This window comes from Rhamphochromis sp. 'chilingali' (genome assembly GCF_963969265.1).
Source record: "Rhamphochromis sp. 'chilingali' genome assembly, chromosome: 7".
In the NCBI taxonomy this organism is placed as follows: Eukaryota; Metazoa; Chordata; class Actinopteri; order Cichliformes; family Cichlidae; genus Rhamphochromis; species Rhamphochromis sp. 'chilingali'.
The window spans coordinates 25,170,085-25,197,781 of record NC_137934.1 but is presented as its reverse complement, the minus strand read 5'-3'; the positions used below and the strand labels follow the sequence as shown (position 1 = coordinate 25,197,781).

The 27,697-nt window shown below is 43.5% G+C and overlaps 2 protein-coding genes and 1 long non-coding RNA gene across 4 annotated transcripts; all 3 read right to left on the bottom strand.

Moving 5' to 3' along the window:
- Window positions 1-29: 29 nt before the first annotated feature.
- On the bottom strand, window positions 30-8,678 carry irf5 (interferon regulatory factor 5). 2 transcript variants are annotated; one of them, XM_080887687.1, is made up of 9 exons: window positions 8,178-8,678; window positions 7,792-8,048; window positions 6,853-7,039; window positions 6,749-6,774; window positions 6,647-6,674; window positions 6,256-6,567; window positions 5,519-5,908; window positions 5,331-5,449; window positions 30-787 (listed from the first exon to the last, which is right to left on the bottom strand). In XM_080887687.1, exons 2-9 carry the CDS (start codon window positions 7,963-7,965, stop codon window positions 599-601), a joined length of 1,425 nt encoding a protein of 474 aa, XP_080743813.1. In that variant the 5' UTR covers window positions 7,966-8,048; window positions 8,178-8,678; the 3' UTR covers window positions 30-598. The 2 variants fall into 2 exon arrangements, with proteins under 2 accessions (XP_080743813.1, XP_080743812.1); XM_080887686.1 differs by having other exon boundaries at window positions 7,792-8,062; window positions 8,178-8,676.
- Window positions 8,679-10,354: 1,676 nt separating this feature from the next.
- On the bottom strand, window positions 10,355-11,504 carry LOC308400172. The gene is made up of 2 exons (XR_013972329.1): window positions 11,331-11,504; window positions 10,355-10,924 (listed from the first exon to the last, which is right to left on the bottom strand). It is a non-coding gene; the product is annotated as an uncharacterized lncRNA (long non-coding RNA).
- Window positions 11,505-11,608: 104 nt separating this feature from the next.
- On the bottom strand, window positions 11,609-26,643 carry cdhr5-rs (cadherin-related family member 5, related sequence). The gene is made up of 17 exons (XM_080887685.1): window positions 26,184-26,643; window positions 21,731-21,877; window positions 20,794-21,006; window positions 19,829-19,917; window positions 19,127-19,335; window positions 18,992-19,048; window positions 18,817-18,909; window positions 18,602-18,688; window positions 18,410-18,520; window positions 18,043-18,207; window positions 17,727-17,817; window positions 17,546-17,652; window positions 16,986-17,186; window positions 16,788-16,910; window positions 14,873-14,951; window positions 12,895-13,088; window positions 11,609-12,237 (listed from the first exon to the last, which is right to left on the bottom strand). Exons 4-17 carry the CDS (start codon window positions 19,899-19,901, stop codon window positions 11,887-11,889), a joined length of 1,941 nt encoding a protein of 646 aa, XP_080743811.1. The 5' UTR covers window positions 19,902-19,917; window positions 20,794-21,006; window positions 21,731-21,877; window positions 26,184-26,643; the 3' UTR covers window positions 11,609-11,886.
- Window positions 26,644-27,697: the final 1,054 nt, after the last annotated feature.

The following is a 27,697-nucleotide window of genomic DNA, read 5'->3' as shown; positions in this document are numbered from 1 at the left end:
GTGAGGTGCGTAAGGTAAAGAGATCAGAGGTCATTCAAACCATCGTCTTTATTCAAAATACAAAAAACATTTGATTATTTCTGATGTAAACAGACACAGGTCATACTGATTCTGGAGCTGCAGGTCAGGTGAGCAGGAAGGTTCAGGTGTATGGCATATTTTTCCAAGACTGAAACTACTGATTATTAAATTCTTATTTACTCACAGCCCAAAAGCAGACACCTGCAGGTTCAGTCAGGCATCAAAACACTGGCTCACTCATTTAGTGCATTTAAATTGATGCTTCAGGTTTTACCTGAACAGGTAAACACCGGAGTCTGACCCTCTCAGGCCTGCTAGACCTATTACCTGGTCTAAAAACAAAAACACCTGGTGTGAGAATACTGCAACGGCCTTTATTGAAATTTGAACATAGAAACCTCCCAGAAAGGTGTCGGCATGACAACAGAACAGGGAATACACCTGCAGACCTCCACCCGTTTGTCTCAAATGTTCAGTTTCTGTACAGCTGCACCTTCCCTTCCCTCCAGTCAGGGTTTCCTACTGTTTGGGGGAGGGTGCAGTAAGCAGTGTCTGTGTCGGGTCCAGGGCCCCTGGTTCAGGGGCCGGTGGGGTTCCAGGGTCCTTGGATGTTTTGGCTCTGCAGGAGCCTCTGCAACTCTTTGAACTGTGCCACCGTCTGATCCTTCACATCGGGGTTTGAGATCTGCAGCCGGATGCTGTCCGTGGACCAGCTCAGCTCTCCGGAGAACATCTCTGTCAGGATCCGGGCCACCACAGGAATCACCTGAGGACAAAAACAACAAAAAACACTGTGAGACATCCACAGGTGTCTGGAGCTCCATGAACATGAGGCAGTCAGGAGGTTGAAAGGTGACTTGGCTTGTGTTTCTGCATCCCACACAGTGAAACTTTATTCCTAACGCTGGGTTAAAAACAGGAAGTGCACAGAGAGAAAGGTGTGGAGGGAAAACTACACGCTTCGAGGGAATTATTCATAAATGTGTTTAGTCGCACACCCACAGACAGGTGACCAGGAGAGGCTACAGAACAGATATTCAACATTTTACTAAAGAATCGGGTTTGTGCTTTGGGCAGAAAAAATTGGATTCTTACATGTGCGCCATGTGTCAACAGCATGTAGAAAGCAAGACTATCATGTCATATTTGACCTCCGACCTCACATTTATGTTCACATCTGCATTTATGTATCTGTTACCTCTTTAACAAAGTGCACAGAAACAGAAAGAGCTGCTGAGGTAACAAGAAATATACTGAAGTACAAAGGTGGAAAGTAACAAAGTACAAATACTTTGTTACTTTACTTAAGTAGAATTTCCAGGTGTCTGTGGGCCAGTGCAAGTGTGGGGAAGCATGAAGGCAGTGACACTTTTTTAAGTGGCAGCTAATTTCAAATGCAAGATTGTTAGTGAGTTTCCTTGCTAACAACCTAGCTGCTGAACTTCTCAGGGAGAGAAAAGAATAAGAGGTAACTTCAGTCAGAGGTGGAGGAAGAAGACAGAAGAGGAAGAACAAAGGGTATATTTAAAGGTGAGGCCTGCTCAGGGAGATTTAATGATTACATGTGATGTCATCATTTTAATCACATCTGTGTGTGATGAGTTTTCATATTGTGAAACGTGCTGCATAACAAATCAAGTAAATAAACTGTGTGTTATTCAAACATTGCATGAAGTGCAGATAAACAGGTTAGCGTGCTGATGTAATGTAGATTACATAAAGCGCAGCAGAGATTAATATGAAGTTAAGCTGATGGCGCTGAGATCAACACTGAATTCCACCTTTGTACTAACGGATACAACTGTGAAACATCTGCTGACACTGTGTTCAGGTCAGCTGATCACAGCCTGCACTGTGAGCTGGGACTCGCCCCCCGCTGAGCCCCCTTTACCTGTAACACGTTTTCCTGAAGGCAAACTCAGCCTCTACCATGGAGGCAACATAAACTACCTTTTTTAAATTCTTTGTTTACATCACAGATTCAAGATGAGTGCATTCATGAGAAATAAATTTCAGATTTGAATAGCGTTTTTCATTTATTCTCATTTACTAATACTATATTATTGTATTAATATAACACAGGCTCCTTTTACCTTTGCATAATAATAGCTGATAGAGATGTCCTAATCCTAACCTAATGAGTACACGTCACAGCGTGTACTTTTTCACTTTTACTTGAGTAAAGACGTTGAATCAGTTCTTCAACGTTTACTGCAGTATTTTTAAGTATCTGCACTTCAACGTAAGTACAGAATGTACTTTTACCACCTCTGCTGTAATGTACTAATATACAATAAGTTCAGGGAAATCATGTCCAGTTACTTATGAGCTGCACCTGCATGTTTGTGTAATCAGAGTAAATTTGTCATGGAAATGTCTGAGTTTTACTGCAGTACAAACTTTGTGAAGTATGTTTTAAACAACAAAGATGACAAATATTAGCACAAACCTGTTCCCTGTTACATGTGACCTGACAGCTTCATGCTAGCATCACATATATCAACAGAGCTAAAACTGACCCAACAGAGACCACACATAATAGAGGACACACTCTTGACCTACTGATCTCCATGGGCCTGAGCATTTTAAAGGTTACTGTGTCTGATGTGGGCCTGTCTGATCATTACTGTGTTTTCTTTGAAAGTATAATTTCAGCCCACATAAATATGTCAACAGCAGTGATCACAAAACGGTGTATAACTGAAAACAGTAGTGAAATCTTTTACCAAGTTTTCCCATTAACACCTGACCTGTCCAGAGGTTCAGTCAATGAGCTCGTCAATAGCTTCAATGCTAAAATGTTAAATGTAATGGACACTATTGCTCCCATTAAGGTGAAGGTTATCTCTGGAAGGAAAAAGTCTCCATGGAGAAACTCCACACTGGTGAAAAATGAAAAAAGAGAGTGTAGGAAAGCTGAGCGCAGATGGAGAAAAACAAACCTCCAGGTTCATTATGACATTTATAAAGAGAAACTTCACAATTATAATTTACACCTGAGGAGTGCAAGGAGGTCCTACTTCTCTGACATCATCACCAAAAACAGTCATAATGCTCGGGTCCTATTTGCTATAGTTGACAGGCTAACAAACCCTCCTTGAACTTCATTCAACCATGGCCTGCAATGACTTTGCCAAATTCTTCACAGACAAAATCCAAAAGACTAGACAATAAATTGGTACATCAACAGCAGATAGGGTATGTACTGTATCCACTAAAAAAATGTTTAAACACCATCAAACAGTTTCACCTGATTAACAGCAAAGACCTGGAGGACATCTTAGGTCAACTGAACTCCTCCTCCTGCTGTTTAGATGTCCTGCCAACAAGTTTTTTCAAAAAGGTCTCAAAGACTTTAGAGTCAGACCTGTTACAGATCGTCAACTTTTCCTTAATGTCAGGTGTGTTTCCAGAACCACTAAAAACTGCTGTAATAAAACCTATACTGAAAAAGGACAATCTCGACAAGACACAAATGAACAACTACAGGCCGATCTCAGATCTCCCATTTTTAAGTGAAGATCATTGAAAAAGCAGTTTCTCAACAGCTCAGTTACTTCTTAAAACAGAATAACTGCTATGATGCCTTCCAGTCAGGTTTTAGACAGAACCACAGCACTGAAACCGCTCTGACCAAAGTGTTTAATGACATATGTCTGAATACAGACAGTGGAAAAATGTCAGTCTTAGTTTTACTGGATCTCAGTGCAGCATTTGATACAGTTGACCACAACATATTACTCAAACGACTGGAGAACTGGGCAGGTCTTTCAGGAACTGTACTAAACTGGTTCAAAACATACTTAGAAAACAGGAAATACTTTGTATCAATAGGTAACTTCACATCTGAGCAGACAAGTATCACATGTGGAGTTCCCCAAGGTTCCATCTTGGGACCCCCTCTGTTTAACATTTACATGCTCCCACTGGCAAAGATTATAAAGAACAACAAAATAAACTATCACAGCTATGCAGATGACACACAAATATATATCACAATGTCACCAGGAGACCGAGGCCCTGTACAGGCTCTTGGTAAATGCATTGAGGAAATTAATGACTGGTTGTGCCACAATATTCTCCAGCTAAACAAAAACAAAACTGAGGTAATAGTCTTTGGCGCCAAAGAAAAACGATTACAGGTCACCAGAGAACTTCAATCTATACACCTAAAAACCACAAACCAGGCGAGAAATTTGGGTGTAGTGATGGATGCAGGCCTAAACTTAGAAAAACACATGAAGACAATAACAAAATCAGCTTACTATCACCTCAAGAATATTTCAAAGATAAAAGATCTGATGTCTCAACAGGACCTGGAAAAACTAGTCCATGCATTCATCTTTAGTAGGCTTGATTACTGTAACAGCATCTTTACAGGTCTACCTAAAAAATCAGTCAGACAACTACAGCTCATTCAGAACTCTGCTGCTCGAGTCCTCACTAAGACCAAAAAAGTGGACCACATCAGTCCAGCTCTGAGGTCTTTACACTGGCTACCTGTCTGTCAGACGATAGACTTTAAAGTTTTGATGCTGGTCTATAAAGCTCTGAATGGTTTAGGACTAAAATACATCAGTGACCTCCTGACCCAGTATGAACCTTCCAGATCCCTCAGGTCATCTGGATCCTGTTTTTTTATCAGTTCCCAGTAAGAACCAGACATGGAGAAGCTACATTCAGCTTTTATGCTCCATATATCTGGAACAAACTCCCAGAAAGCCTCAGATCAGCTGAAACACTCAGTTTATTTAAATCCAGGTTGAAGACTCACCTATTCTCAGCTGCATTTGAATAAAGCACCAAATCCCCACTGTTTTACTTTTAAGCTCAAATTTCAAAACTTACATTTTAACTACTGGTTTTATCTACTATTCCTTTCTTTTTTTCTATTTTAAATCATGCTTTTTATTTGTTTTTGTTTTTTAATGTCTCTGTAAAGCACTTTGAATCGCCTTGCTGTTGAATTGTGCTATACAAATAAACTTGCCTTGCCTTTTCATGAATTTCCAATGGGAGCTGACACTGACTATTTCCTGGCATCTGCAGGACTGAGCTCTGACTCGGGTCATGTTGTTTAGTTAGGAGTTTGGAGACAGACAGGTTCTTCACAGCAACATCAGCCAATAGGAAGTACTGAGGCTGCTCAGGAGGAGGTAAGTGATGTAGTGAAGGTTAACTGGAGGTGGAGGGGTGGAGCTCATAAAGATTCTGGTTCTGACGTGTTCGGACCCAAGGCTTCTTCATTTTTTTTGCACTTGTTATAAAACCGTTAGCACTGCCACTCAGTTTAAGCTCTGCCCCCTCACCTGCACCATAATAAGCTTCTTCTCTTTGGGTTTATTGTCGGGCCAGTCCTCCCCGAAGCAGAAGTAGATCTCGAAGGGCGGCGGATTCGGGGCTTCGCCTTTCTGGAACAAGATCAGCCCTGCGGACAGAAGCATGTCGGTTAGAACATATCAGGCAGCATGTCAACAATCCCGCACACCAAACTCACCTTGCAGGAAGTCATTGAGGCTGAAGACCTTGATCTTCTTCTCTCTCTCCATGGGGTTGGACGGGCCGTGTTCTGGCATGCCCGGTCCAGACCAGAACACCTTACACTGGCAAAGGCGGACGGCGTAAATGTCCTGCTCACAGATCTCCAGGATCAGGCCGCGGTCCATCACGTCCAGCAAGGCCTCGGTGTAAAATCGCTGTTTCTCGTTCTGCATCTCTGATGTTCCCGGGAACAGCACCTGCTGGAGGTTGACAGGTCCGAACAGGTCCACCTGCTCTGGGGTCGGTTCCAGGTGTCCGTAGTACAGCCGGCAGCCCTGAGGGTTACTGACGGTCAGAGAGCCCATTGTACGGCCCCGGTACTGGAACTTCAGGTCCAGATCTGTTACTATAGCAACACGAGATACAGGACCATTACTGTGCCAGTAGAGGGGGGACCATGAATTAGCAACAGTCACCACAGTAAAGCCACCAAAACAAATCGTTATCGGGACAAGAAATGACATCAGGGTATGAGATTTTGGTCATAAAGCACAGCCCTAATGTTCACCTGTGAATGCGCAGGTGAACCTCATGGGTCTGTGAAGGTAACCCTGAGCTCTGCTTTGTGGTGCTGTATTGTTAAAGTGTGACATCAGAGTTGGTTTGATGGTAAACTGTCTGAGCAGCGCCACGTGTGGTAGCGTTTTAGCCCTGAATCTGTGACAGGAAACTGCATTAGAGGTCAGGACTCACGTGGGACGCTGCTCAGCAGGTCGTACTTGCAGGGCTGGTGGTTCTGAGGCTCTGCCTGGTTCTCGACGCCCACCATGCCGCTGGCCTCCATTAGGTCCGGCTCTGGTTGCGCAGTGGCAGCGTTCAGATCCTGAAGTCCATTATGGAGGAAGTGTGCCTGACCCTGGAGATCAGAGGTCATGGTGATGTCAGGAAGCAGAGGCACTGGGATATGCGGTGGTCCAAATGTCCCGTTAGGGGGTAGGCTGAACTGGTTCATCTCTGAGGGAGCCGGGAAGGAGGCAAAGGGGGCGGAGTCACTCAGCCTGGGGTCTAAGGAGACATGGCATCATCACATTACATCAACAGCCACAGTGTTTCCATGGTGACACTGAGTCGAAGGTGTACTTACTGATGGAGAGGTCCATCAGGTTCGGCATCTGAAAGGATCAAAGTGTTTCGGTCAGTCACGTGAGAACATGTCAGACTGTTTACATCATATGATCGTTCTCACCTCCTCGTCATCGTCCTCAGCGCCGTCTGAAACACAAAACGGGGATCATCACTTCCTGTCATCATTGCACATCAGAAGGTTACAGTCATGCAGGTGAAGCTCACCTGTGCTCCCGGGGTGCTCGCACACTTCGTAGATCTTGTACGGCTGGACCGGCGTCTCTTTGGTGCCATCATACTTCAGCTGAAACTCGCGGCTTTTGTTCAGAGCACAGCGCAGATTTGCCTTCCACTTGGCAGGGTCGGGTTCATCTACTCCCTCCTGGTACTTCCCCGTCTCCAGAGCCCATGCCTAGGACACACAGACCAGGGCATAACTCACATCTGACAGATAGGACTCACCTGTGCTCAAGCTGAGAGATGTTTTGCTGTGCCAGCAGTTTCCCTTTGTTTCCAGTGTTTATCATAGGCAACCCTACTCAAAGTCAATAAACACTCAGACTGACACACAAAAGAGGAAGCAGTCAGCAGAGGAGGAGGAAGTGACATCATCACCTGTGTTCAAACTGAAGTTGTTCAAAAACTGTGAAACGAAACTCCGCTGGAAGGAGGAAGTCAAACGCCTACTTCCTCTTCACATGTGTCACTCAAGAACCCGCTTGTAGTTTTTACTTTGGTTTGTCTGTGTGTGTGTCCTTGTATCTGTTTTTGTGTGTGTTTGTGCACATGTGTGCATCTGTCCGTCTGCGTGTGTTTGTATTTGTGTACATGTTTAGACATCTTGTGAGGACAGAAAAAATGGTATGCTACTATACTTGTAGGGACTAACAATTACCTATGAGGACAAAATGTGTCACCATGTGGTATTAGTGACAGGGTTACAATTAGCTTACTTAGGATTAGGCTGTGGGTTAGGATTCAGCATTCATTTTTGATGGTTGGGGTTAGGGAAAGCATTATGAAATGAGACGAGGTCCTCACAAAGATATGAAAACGAGTGTGCGTTACTATTTTCTGTAAAAAAAAGTTTTTTGAAACTTGAAACATGATCACAGCAGATGCTATATCAGAGGTTAGAGGTCAGGTGTGAAGGGTTAACCTGACCTTGAAGATGGTGTTCTCCTCGTCTGACACGGGCGTGTGGCGCGTGGCGTGTTTCCAGGGGATCTGGAAGAGGCGGTGGTCCGCGCTGAGCCACTGCAGACCGGGGTACCTGCCGCTGTTCACCTGCGCCAGCAGCCAGGGCTTCAGGCGGACACGCCGGGGCTGGACGCTCATGCTGGGAGGACTGGGAGCGAGAGAGGATTCGCTCAGACCGCGGAAACGGTCCCTGAGCACGAGCCGCTTCTGACACTTCGGAGCTTTGAATTGATAACTGTAATAAGTGAAAAATTGTCGAGGAATTGGTTTTTGATCGAACTGTTTCACTCCGCGCGGGTTCACGAGCACAGATACATGACTGCGTGTGCGCGCTGGGCGGATGGACTCACCTGGCCGGGTCCGGTCCTGGTTCAGAGTCTGCGCGCTGTGTTCCTCCTCTGCGGCGTGACGTCAGCAAACAAACAAAGAAAGGAACAAAAACAAACAAACAGAGGGCGGCGGAGCGCTGAAGGGCCGGAGAAAAGTCCCGAGACAAACTCGTCCTCAGTCCGATCACATGACGTCAAGTTAACTTGAAGGAAAACTGCTTCCGGTGGCAGATCAGCTCTCGACAAAATAAAGCTTCCGCAGAAGTTATTTAAAAAAAACAGAAAGAGTCAAACTGATGCACAGTTACTTAAATAGCCATCCCCGAGGAACCCTAACCATGCATCTGTTTGAGAGGAACCAGGGCCCTGTGCTTCGTACGTCGCTTACTACATCCAAGATCAAATGAAACATCCAAGACCAAATCATCGCGCTAACTCTGAGCTCGCTATTCCGGTTCCCCGAACACACCTGTTGTTGACGATTAGTATAGCTGGATGAAGTAATGTGAGATCACTGGGTGGCCCAACAGGGGCTACGCATCGATAGTAGAAACATTGATCGGCAACCCTTTGATTGGTCGGCGAAAATGTCGAAGGAGCGCGCTCGGTATTTTTCGGCAGCAGAGCAAGAACTCTTGAGTGAGGGATTTCAGGAGTTTCAGAGTTTAATTAAAACGCAAGGGAACACTGCAAAGGCTGCAAAAGCAAGGAGAGAGGGCTGGCAGAAAGTTGCTGACAAATCAAACTCGTAAGTAATTCAATAATAACAATAATAATGGAGTGGATTTATATAGCGCTTTTCAAGGCACCCAAAGCGCTTTACAATGCCACTATTCATTCACTCTCACATTCACACACTGGTGGAGGCAGCTACGGTTGTAGCCACAGCTGCCCTGGGGCAGACTGACAGAAGCCAGGCTGCCATATCGCGCCATCGGCCCCTCTGGCCAACACCAGTAGGTGGTAGGGTAGATTTATCATATCACACCATATTATCCAATATTATATTACATTATATCATATTATATATCACATTAGAGCCACAACAGGACCCACTAGAACATGGGAACAAGTAAAAGTGAAATATAAGAATATTCTATAGAATGGTAATATTTATCACTTATATTGCTTGTCGTCTCTTGGAAAGAGACCCTGGAATAATCTGTTTGTTTGTTCATAACAGCAACCAAGAAAAGGGCAGAGCAAAAAAAAAGACAGGTGGTGGTCCTGCACCCCCTCGTCAACAAGTTGGTTAAGTGAATAATACCCTCACGGGAAAATCGATCTCTCTCTATGAGCACACTGTCGCGCTGAGCTAAAGGATCCTGTCTGTCCCGCAATATACGCTGAATTCTGAGGACTCTCCTTATCAATCTTGCACCTTCCGCAATGGGTTGCTCGCGTAAACGGACAGGACATGGCTGCGACAGACTTCCCAAATCCACCTTGGCTTTTATAGCCGTGGTCTCTCATCTTGATTACACGAAGTAATTTACAATTACTACTCTGAAATATGAATTACATCTGTAATAATCACATGTAATAGAATGTTAATAGTACATTTCCCTTTTTTAGGGAATGACCTGTATGTATCTGTGTGAAATCAATAAAAGGATCAAGTGCTGCATTATCTTTAGTTACATTGATGTTATTTATTTATGGTGAAACAGTGGTGGGATATCGCTGTTGCTTTCGTATGAATGACGCGGACATACCTGCGTGGCCGCGATCTAATCCTGTTTACATAAAGTAAACCTGCTCCCCAGCAGGTTTACGCTTACGGCTCTGTTGCTATGACAGCAAGTCCCGGATGGGCTTCGGGGAACCGAACGATCCAGGATCACGCGAAATCGTCAACAATCTCATCCAGCTAACTCACTTAGCGAGGTACGAAGAACAGGCCCCTGGACAGAACCACACCGCAACAAACAAACATCCTGACAGTTCTAAACGCTGAATCTTTTATTGTGAAGGTGTGTCAGGCGGCATCCGGCGAGTTACGCCTCTCTTCAGGTAACTTTACGGACTTTGTTTTCTTTGGTAGTCTCCAGGATCCTCCCTTCCTCCTTCCGGAAACTTAAAACAAGCGTTTAGTTTTTGTTGACCTGTTTATCACAAACAATCAATATCCATTCAGAAAGAATTAATCAGAATAAAACAATAAAGAGCACAACAGAAATTTGACGGATACCAATGAAAAATATTAAATAAAATGTGTTTTATTATCAGACATTATCAGTGCAGGTAATCAATACTGATCCGTTTTATAAATTTTTCTTTATGTGTTTAATATGCTTTTTTCTGCAACACGATGATGTCACAAGGACTACCGGTCACGTGATCTCTCACTGGAAACATGATAACTGTTTTTAGTGTGAAGAAGAGCCAGGGAGAAGTGAGGAAGGTGAAGAGCTTTAGCTTCCACCTCGAGAGCTGCAGTAGGGGATGATGATTTTTTTTTTTACAACCAAAAAAAGAAGAAACTGATCAATAGTCCTGATTGATAAACATGAACACAAGACTGACTCCTCAGGTGACAGGTTAGGGTAAGGTAAATGTAATGTATGTTTGCACTGATTGCCGATCACGCTTCAACTGAGTCGTCCTCGGTCAGAAGGAATGGTACTCCACAGTGATGTAGTTCAAATAACTTTACTAAGGAGGTGGCAGATGACATCAACAGGATGTACAGCGTTGGTAGGGAGGCATTACAGTATTCACATGCAGGTAAAGGGGGTGTGAGTGTGTATATGGGTGTGTGTGGTCATCTGTAAACAGAAAAACAAACATTTGTATTAACCACTATGGATAGCAGTGTAACCCTTCTACAGTACTGTGGGTTTCCAGCGTAATGTTATACAATCTGCCATAACCTCATGGCCACTAGATGGCACCCTAAGACCATAAATTAATTTCTGGCTCGGATATACATTGGCAAACCAGACCTCTGCAGATTACAACGCTTCAGAGAATAAACATAGTAAATAGTTACATCCACCTACAACCACAATGCTTGACAGTAAGTCATATATGGAATGAAATCTGGGCTGAACACAAGCCTGCCTGTAGTAGGTCAAAAAACATATCTTAGCGATAGCAACGGGACTAGCCTCTTACGTAGCAAATTACACAGATAAAGTCAAACAAGCATCACTCTCATCTTACAATACTCACATGGTAAGCACGCACACAGTATTAACTCACACAGGAATGCAAGTAAATACGTTATCCTCCGACACACCTCCCATCTGTGCAGAACTGCACTGAACACGTTCCCAACCGGAAGTACAGATACCGAGGTGCATCATGGGTAACGTAGTATAAACAGTTACAATGAACAAGCGGACTTTTAACAGTAAAGGATGGATGGACAGACAAATGGATACCTGGATTGATGATGGCTGGATGGACGGACAGATGGCTGGGTTGATTTTACAAATGTGTCTGTAAAATCCTGATTTATTAAAGTCGAGATCTGATTATCAGAACAAAATTAATTAATCTTCTGGAAACAATAAAAAGACTGACATCATTAAAAGTTTGTTTTTATTTTTGAACTTTTTTTCTCCACAAAAAACCCCCAATAAGGCCGCCAGAAGAAAAAAAAAGTGAATCACGAGTATGACTAAAGTACAGTTTGGATTCCTGCTCTTTAATTGGCTGAATATGTGACTAGTTTCTTTCTGGTTTCTGATTGGTAGGGTTTGGACACCAGTGGCATCTCCTCTGATCAATCAGTCTTCATGTTTTCGTCTCTCTGAGGCATCCCAGTGTTGACTGCTGGTATGTCTTCACCATGAATACTTGCGGGCTCAACTGGCAACCTCAGATCCTCCCAGGTGTGAGCTCCACCTTCATGTTTCTCTGCAACAGTAAACAGGTGTGATGATGATGATGGAGGAGGAAGAGGGGGTCTGGTCCTGCTCTCTCCAGGCTCGCTGAGCTGTGATGATGATGGAGGAGGAAGCAGAGATGGCCTCCTGGTGTAAACTCCTTGTCTGCCATGAAAACTGCCAGACTGACGAGTAAAAGCTCTGCTGCCGTGTGACGACTCGTCCACGAAGACAGGTGGGCTGCTCACCTGAGAATCACACAGCACAGGTCAGTCTCTCACCTGAGTCAGACTGCGCATAAAGTCCTGCTATAAACAGGAGCTAAAGAGGAACCAATGTGTTAAATAGTAAAATCATGACATCAATGAAAGCTGTGTTTGAGGACTTCAGGATCTACTGTTCACCACATGACACGAGTACTGAAACCACAGGAAGCGACATCACATTCAGAATAACTCACCATGTGAAACCACAGTAACCTCTGCAGAGAGATGACACACATGACTCAGTTTAATATCTGAGACACAACAGATTTTATCATCTGAACCTGTGAGCGGAACAAACCTCAGAAACAGCAGTCTGAATATGTGATGCTGCAGAAACGCTCTAGACAACAGTTTAACATCTCAGTCTGACTCATAGCTTCATGTTTCAGGCGGTTCAGCAGAATGAACACAGCATTTATTTCCTCATGAAATTTCAAACAAAAGACTATTCAAAGATTTCTAACCTGTGGTTTAATAAAACGGGTCAAAGAGGCAGCTGTCATAGGCTTCAACACCAACTCCATGAAAGGTGGATGGGTGGATGATGAATTACATCACATTAGACCCTCATGCTCTCTGTCCGGCTGGTGTGTGAAATTCAAACACCCCCTCAGGTGTGTTAAAGGTTTTACTTCGTACCACATTGGGATGTTTTCCGAAGGCGATGGCGGGGCGATCCTCAGGGTTCTGCACGCGTCTCCTATGGACGGTCCAAAGTAGCAGAAACAGAATCGCAGAGAGCAGCACGATGAGGATAAGCACAGCGATTCCTCCTGCCAGCGTGCTGTCCACGTCTCCAAACAACTGTTGCTCCTTGAACGCACCACTTGGCACTGAAACACAGAAGTTATTTCAGTAAAAGCATCATGGGAGCTGTGAATGTGTGTGTGTGTGTTTATCTAATAAAGGAAACAGATCAATGTCCTTCCTACTCATCAAAGAATTAGTGATCAGTTACCTTTGACCGCTCGCATTCAGTCCCCTCTTGTAAGTAAGTAAGTAAAATTTTATTTATATAGCACATTTCTAAATAAAAGATCACAAAGTGCTTCACAAGGTATAAGACAAAAACAGACAAAAGTTAACAAAATGCAATTCTAAAAAGATGTGTTTTTAGTTGTTTTTTAAAAGTGAGTCCGCAGATCTTAAGTTCTGAGGAAGAGCGTTCCACAGTCTGGCGGCCACAGTGGCAAAAGCTCTGTCTCCCTTGGTTTTCAGCCTTGTATGCTGAATAACAAGTAGGCCCTGATCACAAGACCTCAGGGACCTACTAGGGACATAGGGCTGTAAAAGTTCAATGATGTAGGCTGGTGCTTATCCTTGAAGAGCTTTAAATGTCAGAACCAGTATCTTAAAATGGACTCTGAATTCAACGGGGAGCCAGTGCAGCTGTATAAGCAACGGTGTTACATGAGAGTACTTAGATGTTTTTGTCAGAAGCCTTGCTGCAGCATTTTGGACAATCTGCAGACTGCAGTTTTTGTTTAGACATGTAAACAGTGAATTACAGTAGTTCAGTCATGGTGAAATGAATGCATGAATAACAATCTCCAGTTCAGTATGAGATACTAAAGGGCTCAATTTAGAAATGCTTCTTAAATGATAGAAGCAGGACTGAACCAGAGATTTGACGTGAACATCCAGGGTAAGAGCAGAATCAAAGGTTACCCCTAGGTTCCTGATAGACGATTTCACAAATGTTGAAAGAGGACCAAGAGCATTCATTATGTTAGGTACATGTCTGTCTGGAGCACATACAAGGACTTCGGTCTTTTCTTCATTAAGTTGGAGGAAGTTGTCAGCCATCCAACCTTTGATGGATTCTAAGCACACATTTAGAATCTGCAGCTTAGAAACATCTTCTGGTTTAAAAGAAATATATAGCTGGATGTCATCTGCATAGCAGTGGTAGCGAATGTCCTCAAAGGGGCTCAAAATATGCCGGAGAGGAAGTAGATATATTAAAAACAATAAGGGCCCCAGCACAGAATGTTGTGGCACACCATAGGACAGGGACGTGGAAGATGACCTGTACTTAGAGACCGCTGCTTAGCCACAACCTTCTCTAATATCTGAGCAATTAACAGTATTTTTGAGATTGGTCTGTAATTGCTAGTGAGAGATGGGTCCAGCGTGGGTTTTTTTTAACAGGGGGTGTATAGCAGCAGTTTTAAAATAAGCATGGACTTTACCAGACTCCAGTGAGGTGTTAACTATGGTGAGCACACAGGGACCAATAGAGTGGAAGACATTTTTGAAATACGATGCGGGTAAAATGTCGAGTGAACAGGAGGATGCTTTCATTGCATTAACTATTTTTACCAGCTCTGATAGTGAGACGGGTAAAAAGCTTTCTAAAATGACAGGCCGAGATGGCGTAGGAACTGACAATGCAGATGCTGGTGGGGACAATTTTTTCCTTACATTACTTATTTTTTCTAGAAAGAAAGAAATGTTTCACAGTCTTCATTAGAAGGAATAATGGCAGCAGGTGGAGCAGGAGTAACAATATCAGTAATAGTGTCAAATAACACCTTGTGTAATGTCACAGCTTCATGTTTGTAATATGTGTGTTTGTATGTTCATATTAACGCATGTTCTCAGGTTTCATGCTCACCTGCTTGGCCTCTCTGCAGGACTTCGATGTCCACTGAAGCTGACACTTCTTCTCCCGACTCTTCATCTCTGGCGATGACCTGCAGAGCGGACATTAGAGCATTGTTCACGGGTCAGCCTTAAGGTTAAAACCAAAAATCATCCAAAGTAATGATTAAAAACTGTTGTGTTTGTTTGATTTTTCTAGACCAACATTAAAGTGTTCAAAGAGCTGAAGGGGATTCACACTGTGAAGCTTTTAGTCCTGATCTTCAGTCTCTCCTCCTGCTGATTCTGGTGTTTGGATCACTTCCACCTGAAAGATGTCTCACTGCAGCCCGAGGCCTTGTTATTTCACAGAGATGTTTTCTTACAAATCCAAACAGATTTATTTTTAGCATTCTTTGACTACAGGGGGACTTTTCTTTCTTCAGCTTAGTTTGTTTCTGTAGAATCACACTAAAACTGAAAAATTGTACTGCAGTGAAAAAAAACTACTTTGCTGTCTTCCTATTGTCTCCTCATCGGTTGAGGCTCTGCTTTTTAACCACCTGTCACTGCCATCAGACAGGGGTTTTGCACCCTTTTTTTAAACATCTGCAACTCCCGTAACCCCCAAACCATTTGCTCAGTTGAAAGAATTCCAATGGTTCCTGAAAGCAGTGAGTCTGTGCTTTTCACTGATATTAGGGTCATTACTGTAATCTGCTAAGCATGGTGTCACAGCAGCTCCACAGAGACGTTTTTGCTGTTTGCTGTGTTGTTTTCAGTTTTATTTGCCAAGATTTGGATGTGGCGCCCTGCCTGGGGTTACAATAATGACTCTAATATCAGTGAAAAAGCACAGAGTTAATGCTTTTTGGACCTATTGGAATTTTTCGATACCGCCAAATGTTCAAGAGTTATTGTAATATGACCTAAAAGTTCTAAAACCCAGTTTTAACAAGTTAATGTGCTCCAGGCCTCTGTTTCTAGTTTCATTGGATAAAAGTATTTATTCTCAGCCTCTTCAGCCTTTTATTCTGTGAAGCATGTCTTTAAGTTTTTAAAAACTTGTGGTGCAACTGCACTCTGTCCGCTCACTGGGTGCTGGACACCAAAAATTGAACGTCCCAGAGAAGAATCAATGTGGATCTGAAGCTGAGGTCCAGAACTTTTTCAGAGTAATCTAAACCAGGTAGCAGTAAGAGTTACTGAGGATCACCTCAGACCTCTGGGCTGACCTTGGTCTATTTTCAGCATCTTCTTCCTGTCATATGGTGCCGTTTGTCTCTCAACATGAACTTTACTGATATCACTTTAGCAGATAGCAGATGTTCCTCCATCTTTCTGTGCTCATAAGTTTATATTAGCGTAACTACCTCTCTGCAGTTAACCATCAGCTACACTTTCACTGATGTTCCAAACATGGCTGTTAGTTTCTTGCTTACTCCATATTTGAGGCACAGCTGTTTTATTTCAATCGGAACATGATGTATCATCGTGAGATATAAACTATCTAATTTCCTGATGTTAAACATTATTCTACCAAGCACACTGATCATTTTATTGGAGGTGAAGGAAACTGGACCTGGTAATGGTCACTGACCTCCTGCAGACACTGATACACACAGAGAAACCATCCAGGATAGATCCACCCTTTAAAATAATTTCAGGTTCAGCTAATTCAAACCACATCCAACCAACCTGGGATTAAAGTTAACAAACTGAAAATCACCTGATTCCCATCTTACAGGTGAAGGTCAGGCCCATCAAGCCTCTACCCCTCATTATTGCTTATTCAGACTTCTGATATTATTTTAAGGTGGAAAAATTCCACCTATAAGACCATGGATCCACTCTCTCAATGAGACATTGAGTTGGTGCTAGCAGCGGCAGCTAATCGTGATACTGGTGGTGTTTAACAGGTGAGTTGGTTTGATCTATGTCTAACTCACCTGTAGGATTTGTCTGTCAAAGGCGCGTAGTTGGTTTGTCTTGGCGATCAGAACCCCCTCCTTTGTGACTTGATACAATTCGGATGGAGGATGGAGCAAATAGTGGATATTTGGGTTCCTGCCCTGTGATTTGACAGTAGAGATGACTCACTGATATGATGATGTAAGTAACACAGGTAGTGTAGCATGTGTTCTTACATCAGGGAAGTCACGGTCTGACACCTGGACCTGCAACACCTGGTTCCCATAGGTGGAGACGATGGAGGCAGGGCTAGAGCTCTGGATGATGAAACCTTTGTAAGTGGTTCTGTTGAAGGCCGGAGGAAATGCGTTCTCATAGAGAACTCTGACCAGAACTGACGCCACACTGTACTTCAACCTGTCATCCACCTGGCATACCTGTACAGGTGAGAGGGAAAGTAGATGTCTCACAGTTTTCAATTCAATTCAATTCAATTTTATTAATACAGCCCCAAATCACAATATCAGTCACCTCAAGGCACTTTATATTGTAAGGTAGACCCTACACTAATGCATAGAGAGAAAAACCCAACAATCATATGATAAGTGCTATGAGTTTGGCAACAGTGGGACGGAAAAACTTCCTTTTAACAGGAAGAAACCTCCGGCAGAACCCGGCTCAGGGAGGGGCAGCCATCAGCAGTGACAGGTAGGGGTGAGAGAAGGAAGACAGTATAAAAGACATACTGTGGCCAATTGCTGTGAATGAAGCAGAAAACAGGAAGGTATGTCGTTACCATGATTGTGAGCATGTAGTTTGTTGTCAGTCGTTGATCATCTGCTGCTCTGGTTAACCTGATCTCACCTGTTGTGTTGTTGATCGTGAACCTGCCCTGATCATCACCTGTGGGTGAAGCAAACACACCTGTACACACATGTTTGTACATGAGTCTAATGGTGAGTGTGAGTGAGTCTGACCTGAGAGGATGGTGTAGGTGAGAGGAGCATTGATCCCTTTGTCTCCATCCTCTGCTGTGATTGGGCCAGGGGAAAAGTCCAGACCCACGTCCTGAAACAAAAAATAAATAAATAAATACCTGCAGGTATGTGGACAGGTATAAAACTTGTTCCCTAAATGCTGGGACGCTAAAATCTAAATGACTTGAAAATATTGTGATACTGAAAAACATCTCCAGAAACATTGGGCTGTTTTTATTGACATTTTATGGTCTGGTAATGTTTTCAGAAGCCAGTTTGTAAATAATTGCATCCACCTGGTTCCTCGGGTATTTACCTGGTGTTTCTGTGTGATGTTGGTTGTGTAGGTGGGATTCATGCAGACAGGCACACCTGGAGACACAGGTGTGCAGGGCAAGAAGTGAGGATACTGGTCATCACCATCCTCGATGTTGATGTTGAGAACAGCAGATGTGTTGAACTTGTCCACAGTGTTTGATTCCTGTCAGGTATGTAGAGGTGTGACATTATTTTCACTTTTCTGTGATAATTTGACGATCAGATATCACAGGGTTTGTTTTTTTTTGTTGAATAGTCTTGCATTCCTGCTGGTTAGAGTGTAATGTCCTGTGATGACTTCGCAGTAAAATAAAACCTCTGACCTCACCCTGATTACCTGGATGTATCACCTGTCTAAATGTTACCTGGGCCCACATGATGAGCTGCAGGTGAGTTCTCGTCTCATAGTCCAGAGGTTTGTTCAGAACTACCTTTCCAGTATTGGGCAGGTCGATCCTGAAGAACTCGGCATCTTGCTGCAGGCAGACAGATGACAGGTGAGATAATAAAGAGCTGCAGCTCGTGGTCAAGCAGCAATTGGTGGGCGTTATTCTTACTGATGACGGGTCGATGATGTAGCTGATCATGTCCCCATCTGCATCAACAGCCTTCACAGTGAAAACCACCGAGTTCACTGCTGTCAGCTACACACAAAACAATGAAAAATCCTGTTTACACAGGTGAGGAAACACCTGAGGCACCTGTTAAAACGATGTACATGTGATGGATGCTCATTGGCTGGTTAAGATGAAGGTAATTTTTCTGGTTGTACCTCACTGATGGTGAACGGCTGAATTGTCTCCAACAGGAAGTTTGGTTTGTTGTCATTTTCATTCAGAATCTCCACCAAAATCCTGTAGTTACCCTGAAACAGGTGCAGACTCACCTGAGCGACTCTGAGTCATCAAATGTATTTACCGCTCAGCACAGGACCTCAGATGACTTACCTGTATGATGTCATTTTCATAGCAAATTAGCTCTGCAATGAGCACTGATCCCTCCACCTGTCAGACAGAGATCCAGCATGAGGTGAGACATTTTAAGATGTATTTCTGCTGCAGGTGAGAGGTGTTCAGGTGTACCTCTCGGTCGAGGACTCTGAACACTGAGGAGTTGAGTCTGATGGTCCGGCCCTCTAAGTAGAACCAGTTGGCGTTGCGTCCCGACAGACACAGGCGGATGGTGTTAGCTCGTGGACCTGCAGTGATGTTGATGCTGGAGATGAATTCACCTGTTGGACTATTCTCTCTGACTGAGGTGAAGATGTCGGAGCCCTCCCGACATAGGCTCGCTGAGGATGAAGCAGAGGATATCTGATGTGTCCGTGGCAGTGAGGACGATCAATAACTGATTATGGTTTCATTGATCCGGTTCTGTTGTTATCTAAAGACATATTTAAAGACAAACTTCTCAGGAGTGTCTGAAAGTAGAGAGTTACTTTTTTAGTCCTGATTAGGACTTCAGGATCTTTTTATCACATCACCTTAAACCAACCTTAGATTACTAGCCACATTTAACCAAATCATGCTGCACCGTATTTACCTCACATTCCCATTATTTTACAGTTGCCAGTTACCCAATCGAGCACGTCTTAGGACTTGGAAGGAAGCCAGGATATCCGACAGAGCCCACACAGGCATAGATCATGCTCAAAAAACCCTAATCCAACATTGAGATTCAAACCGGGAACCTTCTTAGTAACCGCTGCACCACCGTGGACAAAAAGGCACTGACGACGGCAAAGTGCCTGATATCAGAGAAAAGCCGTTTTTGAATTGTCTTACCTATAACAACATTATAAGAAAGTCTGAGAGCCACCTGCCACAGCAGCAGCCTGCAGGACCTCAACATCTTCATCTTTGACCTCCTCCACCTGGTAACACAAAGTCAGTGAGCAGTATAGGTAAAGAGCATCAACAAAGTCAACCAACCAACAATCAACACAACCAGCCAAGTTTCTCAGGTAGGGAGGGCTAGAGCCTATCCCAGCTGTCTGAGGGTACACCCAGGGGACTGTGGGAGGAAGTCAGAGTACATGCAAACTCCACACAGAAAGGCCCCAGTTGGTCAAATTGAACTTAGGAACTTCTTGCTGTCAGGCAACAAGTGTGGCTCAGTGGAATATGTAAAAAAAAACCTATATATCTTGAAATATATTTGATATATGAAGTTATGACTGAGATGAAATGACCTTAGTCTCTACACCATCGTCTAACTGCTGTGGATTTCTCTCTAATATTGTTGTTCATCACCTTATAGTATAAAACATCTGGCTCAGCTCCGTTGAGGTGATTTGTTAGCCTGTTTGTGTGAGTTCTCAGATTCATTTCACTTGTTTCATAATCACTGTGTGAACGTAACATCTGAGCAGATTTTATCTATGAGCTGGAAATACGAACTCAGAGGTCACAGTGTAGTCTGCTGTGTTCACATGTGACAAAAAGGTCCTGAGGTGGAACTCTGCAGTGGTCAAACAGAGCTGACCTCAGAGCGGTGAACAAACAAGACGTGACCAAACTGAAAATATGAGCCCTGAGCTCTGCCGCAGTCCACTAAAATGTCACATGATCATATTTTTTATGACCTTCAGCTGCAGCTGTGGAGTCAAAACTGGATGAAACTCAAGCTGTGGTATTTTTTTTAAAATTCGGATCAGCGAGAGGAGGATCAGAGGCTGACACCGCTGCTCATATGTCTTTATCAGGTCATCACGACTTTATACGTGTTCAGCTGAAAATCATCACTGCACCTTATCCAGGTTTTATTTTGAAAGGCTCTGCTGTGTTCTCTCCATCTACATCAGGGATGCTCCTGCAGCCTCGAGGATGTGTAGAGTCTCATAAAAAACAGACTGATGATGAAGGCCTATGATTGAAACGTCCTCCTCGAAGGTTTCCTGCTGGTGAACAGTTTCCTGCATTGGTCTCCTCAACCACGAGCTCAGCTTCCTTCTCTTCAGTCCCTGTGTGCTCAAACATAAACCTCACACCTCAGTTTGATTCAAGGTCCCATCACAGGCTGAAAAAGCTTGATCAAACTTGATGGAACAAAGTGTTTAATGTTCGCCATACATGCACACACTCACGCACACTCACACACGCACAATCATAGTACACCACAGTAATTAAGTAACAGATAAAGTGACAGAAAAGTTCCTGTCTTTTTGCAATCTGCTATAGAAATGTCTTTTTTTTTTTTTTTATCATGATGGGTTCCCAGCTTAAAAGAAAAGAAAGAACAAACATTTTCTGTAAATGAAAAAAAACTTCCTGTTACAGGGCAGTGCTATCGAAACCTGGAGCAACATTTCTTTGTCATTTAGAGAAACTGAAATGTGCCACCGGAGTTGTACTTCTTTATCTTATATTCAGATGACTCAGGGATTAAATGTGCAGTTAAACATCTTTACGCTGACAGGAAGGCCAGTTTCACCGGTCTGACCCCCCCCCCCCCCCCCGTACGAGGCCCAGGATGTGAAAGAGTTTAACATCCCTGATCGAAAGTGTAAGAGAACAGAGGAATAAAATGACACAAATCACAAGGAGTAAAACAACACAGCGACAGACACACACGACCAGAGTTTTTACAGCCGTTGGTTCAGATCGCTGCGTGTTGGCCTGTGTTAACCCTTCACCTGCCACTTCACTTTTTCCTCTTACCAACTCTTCATCCTCACACAGACTCACCTCGCTCTCTTCTGCTGGCCTACAGTCGGCCGATGTCTCTTGACCTTGCTGCTGATTTCATCCTCATGTCATCACACATTCATGTTTTTGTGTTTCAGCCTTGATCTGTTGTTCTGCTTTGTCCCCAGAGAACAGAGCGCCTTGTCACTCTGTGTGTGTGTGTGTTTGTGTGTGTGTGTGTGTGTGTGTGTGTGTGTGTGTGTGTGTGTGTGTGTGTGTGTGTGTGTGTGTGTGAGAGAGAGAGAGAGCATTAGAGGCTTACCCGGCATTAATGAGCAGGATAAGTAGGCCAACATGCTGCAGGACTTTGAAGCAGCAGGATCCTGTTGGTTCCACCTGCTGCTGCTTTCAGAGCTTATTTCAAACACACAGAAGTAAAACATCCACATCCTTGGAGACGCTGTTTTAGTCAGTATTTCCTGTCAGAGAGCCAATAAGCTCTCAGCTGACTCCTTTATTGTTAAGTTTTGTTTGTAGAAGAAGAAAATGTTTAATTAATGTGGTGTTACAGGAGGCTCTGAGTGGGGTGGGCACACAGACAAACACAGAGCCATAAATGAACACGTCCTGTTTCACAGGTCACAGGACTGAACATGTCACATGACTATGAGTAACTGTCACTGCCATCTGCAAGGATTCTAATCTTGGGTTGAGTTACCACCTTGTCACATGTCAGAAGTTCTTTTGTCTCATTGGTTGTGGCTGCTGTCACGTGTACAGTTTTCCTCACTGACGTTCATGAACATTCAGTTTCCTGTTCGTCATATCTGTCCAGGTTCTGGTAGTGTTGAAAGCCTGAAAAGGAGGCAATTTTTCTTCCTTTTCGTCTGGTGCCGTGTTTGATCCATTCGCTTCCACATCTGGAAAGTCTAAAACAGCTGTGATTCTTGCATTCAAGCCCTTTATTTTGGCAGGAATGAAGTCGGCTAGCTCAGGTGTGGGGATACTCTTAATGGACTTAATGAAACAGTCGCTACTGAGCATGCTCTTTGAATGGAGGCGAGCATGCTCTCATTAATCAAATGACAGCAGTTTTATCGGGGAACCTGGATCAGGACTCTGAGGTCCACCCTCATCCTCACCTCCTCCTTTTTGGGCGGTCAGAGAACAGCTGGAGGAACCAATCAGAGTCAGTGACCTCTGATCCAAACATAGTTACAAACACATACACATCCATGTGCGTGTCAGATGTTTGATCACTAATCACGCTAAAAGAAAGCTTTAAGGCTGTAACCGTGGGGATGAGTGTAGTTTCACTGAGTGTATGGATAAACTGATTCCTGACCTGCACCTGCACACAAAAGAAGCCTAATCGGTTCTCTGTGCAAACAGTAATCTGTTAAAATATGATACTTTAAAAGATAAAGAGAAAAACAATCACCTGTGAAGATTTTTTTTCGAAATTAATGTTTGTTTTGTTAACCTGTCAGTCAAGCACTTTTGTGGCAGTTTCGGGCATTAACATGCTATTCCACATCCAGACACTAGAGGGCGTTTATCATACAGGTGGTAAGTGTGTGAAGCAGAAAAATAACTCTTTGTATTGTGAAGCTAACACCGCTCAATGTGTGTGTGCTGTTTCTGTTCTTTACCACGGGTTAGTAAATATGCATTAACATTATTGAAGACTAGAGAGATTACTTACTAAGCTTACTAAGTGGAAAACTTAGTAAAAGAAGTGCTTTGTTATGAGAATTGTGTATGAATTGTGATTTTTGGCTGTAGCTTACTTGATGCTAATGCTAGCAGGCTTGGCTTAATGTAGAATAGTGTGTGTGTGTGTGTGTGTGTGTGTGTGTGTGTGTGTGTGTGTGTGTGTGTGTGTAAGTTAACCTAAACCAAACAAGAAACTGCTGAACTACTGCTGAGCTCAACAGTTTTCATACTATGTGGTATTTTTCTGGCTATGAAAACATTTTTGTACTTTAATGCCGGCTATTAGTTAATGAAGTTACTTTATCATTAATGGTGACTGCCTAGGTTCAACTCAGTAAGAGAGCCCCCCATTAAAAGGAGCATTGCACTTTATATAGTTTGTAGATTGCATTAAAACAGTAAGTTTAAATTATTTTTGTAAAGGAGGTGAAAAAATAATAAAAGAGGTGTCACATTGTCAGTTGATTAAAAAAAAACATATCATGTAAATTGTTTAGTGCCATAACAAGTATTAAAACAGTTAAAAACAAACCAATTTATTATGTTTAACAAATACAGTTAAAAAGGCAGATGGGAGGACAAGTGTGTTTATGTTAATTCATTTTTTAAAAGAATGTGTTTATTGTTGCACTTTGTGGTTGTAATATTATTAATGGACTCAATAAGCCTTTTCATTGTGTTTTGTCAAAGTTGTGGAAATCCTAAGAGATTCATATAGTCTCTACCCCAGGAAAACTATGACCATGTCTTACACTATTACCATGTCTTGTAAGTGGGACTGAAGCAGAAGGCCATTGGTTTACATTCAGTGTAGTAATACCTGCAGCCTGTTCATAGATACTGTTGATAGAAAACGTGTGTCATTTGGTTCCTCAAACAGGGAGTAATTTCACAGCTTCATCGATGACATCGAGCATCATTTTCTGTGCAGAGTAGTGAACAGAGTCGCCGATCAGCCCTGAACCATCACGTTTCATTCTGATAGCAAACGGCAAGCTTCAGATATTTCTGACTGTTTCAGTCTGCAGATGGGAAACCTGACCGATGAGCTCAGATTACAAACACTCAAAACACCAAACCATGCTGGGAGAGTCAGCGCCACACACGGTGCTCCTCTTCTTCTTCTTCTTCTTCTTCTTCTTCTGTGGCCTGACTCATGTCAGTGACTCATTGCTTTCACAGTGGAAAGGACCTGCTGAACACACTCAGGTGTGAATCCTGTGATCAACACTGTGTGTCCAGCTGTTCTTCTCCACATTTAAATCCTGTTTTAAAACCTGGAGCACCCCTACCCTTCACCATTATCCTGCACCTTCGTCTTTCTCATCCTCATCTTTCCGCCTTCAGCATTATTTAAAGGTTAATTTGTCCGGCTGAGCTGCTGTGTCTTTGTTCTGCTGCTCTGACCTTTATGTGGATCTCAGATCTGTTTCTGGTCGTCTGACCAAGGCCAGAGCTTCCTGTTCCTCCTGAATGATCATTTGGATATGAGATAAGTGAGAGGAAGCTGAAACAGCGATCCTGCTGCAGGGAGGTCACTGTGTACTGATCATGGAGGTGATCCAGCATTGAGGTCATTAGTACAAGTCTGGGAAGATCTGCCAGCTGTGTTCATGTTCCCCTGAAGGTCCAGTTTTTAAAGCCTAAGTAAAAGCTGATTTTTGATCACAGTGAGTCCCACTTACCCAACATGTTAACAATGTTAACTATGGTAAACATTCACGGTTTCAGAAACTAGACTACATTTTAGGTCACCTCCAGAGGCCTCAGGGTTCAGGTGTTATTACATGCATGTCCGCAGTACCTCGGTGGAGGTTCAGTTGTATATCTGGTAAATCAGTCCTGACAGGACATGTTGATGTGTCTCTCCTCCTTCAGCTGCTGCTCAGCAGCTTCTTCTTCATATACTATCAGGCCTGAAAGCCTCTGTCAGCACACAGAGAGCTGTTCCTCTAATTTTCAGTCCACTTCTAGTGTCATTTTCATGCCTCAGTCTTTCCTCCCTGTTTCCCTTCATTAAGAACAGCCTCTTGACAGCTGAGAACAATTCTGGCGAGACTTGAGTGAACAGTAGATGATCAGCTGAAGGTCCAGATCATCTCTCAGCTCCTCTGTCAGGTCTTTGCTGGATTTTTTTAATGACTTTCAGATCCTGTTCATCTGTTGTAGAAAGGTTTAGCCCTCACACTTCTTCTGTACATATTTCTCTCTTATTTTTAGGGACACACTGCACACCATGCTGAAAACCAATTCCAAGTTGTCAGCTAACAGCTCTTGTGGAATCACCTTGTTGTGTTTGTGTGACATGCTGCTAGTAATAAAGAGCCTAAAGACACAATTTAAACCTGGTTCTTTCCTCAGGTGTCTATTATATGCAGACATAACACTGGTTCATCCTTGATTTAGGAGCCTTTTCATGCTTGATTGATTCAGAGGTCAGAGTTCTGTCAGGGTCTGGGTAGTTTTCCACTGCATCGGTTCCTCCCCTCTGGGTGGAGTCTTTGTTTTTCCTCACCTGATGGCAATTACACCGGCAGTATTTATGACCTGCGCACAACTAGTCTTCGCCAGATTATCTGCCAACTTTAGTCAGTTCTCGGCCTCACGTCTGTACCTTGGTGTATCATCGTGTGTACTTACCTTATTCCTCTGTTTTCTCGTCAGCATCTGGAACCCACCTACCAAGTCTCCTCCGTACAAGCTCTCCTGGATTCTGGTTTGCAGCTGCCGGTAACGTCTCCCCTTTCAAACTGCCAGTCTCTCTGGCCTGCCTCCCTGCATTTCACACAGTACTCACCTGAACCTTTGTCTCCTGTCTTCCCCCTCCAAGCAACCTCCACCTGCAAGCACGTAAGGCAGCCCAGTGTAATTATTCTCGGATTAACAGCTCTCTGTTGGATTCCCGTGACTGCTCTCTCCTCTGTTTCAGTGCCCTGGCCAGCCAAAGTTTCCCCTGCCCAGTCCCTGCACCCAGTCGTCACTGCTATCTAGTCATAGTTTTGTTATGGTCATAGTTTCTCTTGCCTCAGACGTCTAGTTTAATTTCCTTAATAATAGTCTAAGTTTTCTGTTAGCTTCCAAGCGTTGTGAATAAAGACTCTTTTGTTACACCGAGTCCATCCCTTTTCCACGGGCCACTGTGCCGTGGCAAGTTCAGGCACGCAAACTTCTAACACACAAAAAACATTCCAATACAAGGACTGGTCTAAAACAGTGAAAAGCAGCCTTTAGAAAGCTGCAGAGCTATTGCTCAAGAATACTTTAACAATACAGAAAAATCTGGCTGCTTGGATTATAAAGTAATGAGGGGTGGCCCAAGACTTTTGCATACTGTGTTTCAGCCCTTCACTCATTTTTATTTCCAGCCTTTGTTCATGTTTTTATGGTGTTTTCATCACTGCTGAGCATGAGTGTGTGTTTCAGCTCTCAGTTTGTTTTGCAGAGGGTGGCCGAGGCCCGGGTGTTTGTACGGGACAGTTAATAAAACACGGCCTGGGAATTGGTCTGTGAAGTGAAGAGCTGCTGCTGTCTGTGTGCTGTTCATGCTTCAGCTACATCACAGACACCCTGAGTCTGCAGAGTCTTGATGAAGCTCAAAGCTGAGATAGAAAAGCTCTCTGTTTTACTCTACATGTTTTTATTGAGTAAAACTAAATCAACACACAGATGAAGCAAAGTCAGCTCCACAACTTAGTCATTTGAGCAGAATAAAGCCCTCTGATTTCCAGATGGACTTCTGAACACCCATGTTTATTACATGTGTGGATGAGATGCTCCCCATCACCATGGTTACCTCTGGTCATTAAGGGGTCTCCCCACTCTGATGAAGGAGGTCATCACATCAGACTGTGATGAAGCTACTTCAGAGACACACAAACTCAGATATCTGCAGGAGTGCTCTGACAGGTGCAGGCAGTTCCACCCACACAGAGGGGTGTCATTACTTTAAAACAAAAGGTGAATGAGCAGCTTCACTGACAGCCTGCAGACAGGCGATGCCTTGGATGCGACGAGCACGAGAACAGGTGAACAAACTGGAGCTTCTCTGATGAATCAGTGGCTCTGGGCTGCATCCTGACTCTTCTTCTGCATCTTTTTAATGAGCTGCCAGACCTCCACCTGTGACATAAAACCCACCTGGCCAAGACCCCCACCCCCAGGGCAGTCACATCCTGCTGGGTATCTGCTGTTACCCCACAGATCAGCTGCTCCCATCAAACAGTCTTTAATCTCTTTATTGTGTTTGTTCAAATGACACAGAAGTTTGCTCAGCTACATTTCATCACCTTCATGCCACAGATCAGAATACTA

Bases quoted from the DNA above. Each gene is read 5' to 3' on its own strand.
- cdhr5-rs (XM_080887685.1), bottom strand. From the start codon at position 19,901: ATGAAGATGTTGAGGTCCTGCAGGCTGCTGCTGTGGCAGGTGGCTCTC. The intron at 18,208-18,409 runs GTAACATTTAGA...CATACCTGACAG, and splicing joins AGCTCATCATGTGGGCCCAG to GAATCAAACACTGTGGACAA. The intron at 17,818-18,042 runs GTAAATACCCGA...TTTTTGTTTCAG, and splicing joins ACATCACACAGAAACACCAG to GACGTGGGTCTGGACTTTTC.
- irf5 (XM_080887687.1), bottom strand. From the start codon at position 7,965: ATGAGCGTCCAGCCCCGGCGTGTCCGCCTGAAGCCCTGGCTGCTGGCG. The intron at 6,775-6,852 runs GTGAGCTTCACC...TTTGTGTTTCAG, and splicing joins CGAGCACCCCGGGAGCACAG to ACGGCGCTGAGGACGATGAC. The intron at 5,450-5,518 runs GTGAGTTTGGTG...TTCTGTCCGCAG, and splicing joins CCTCAATGACTTCCTGCAAG to GGCTGATCTTGTTCCAGAAA.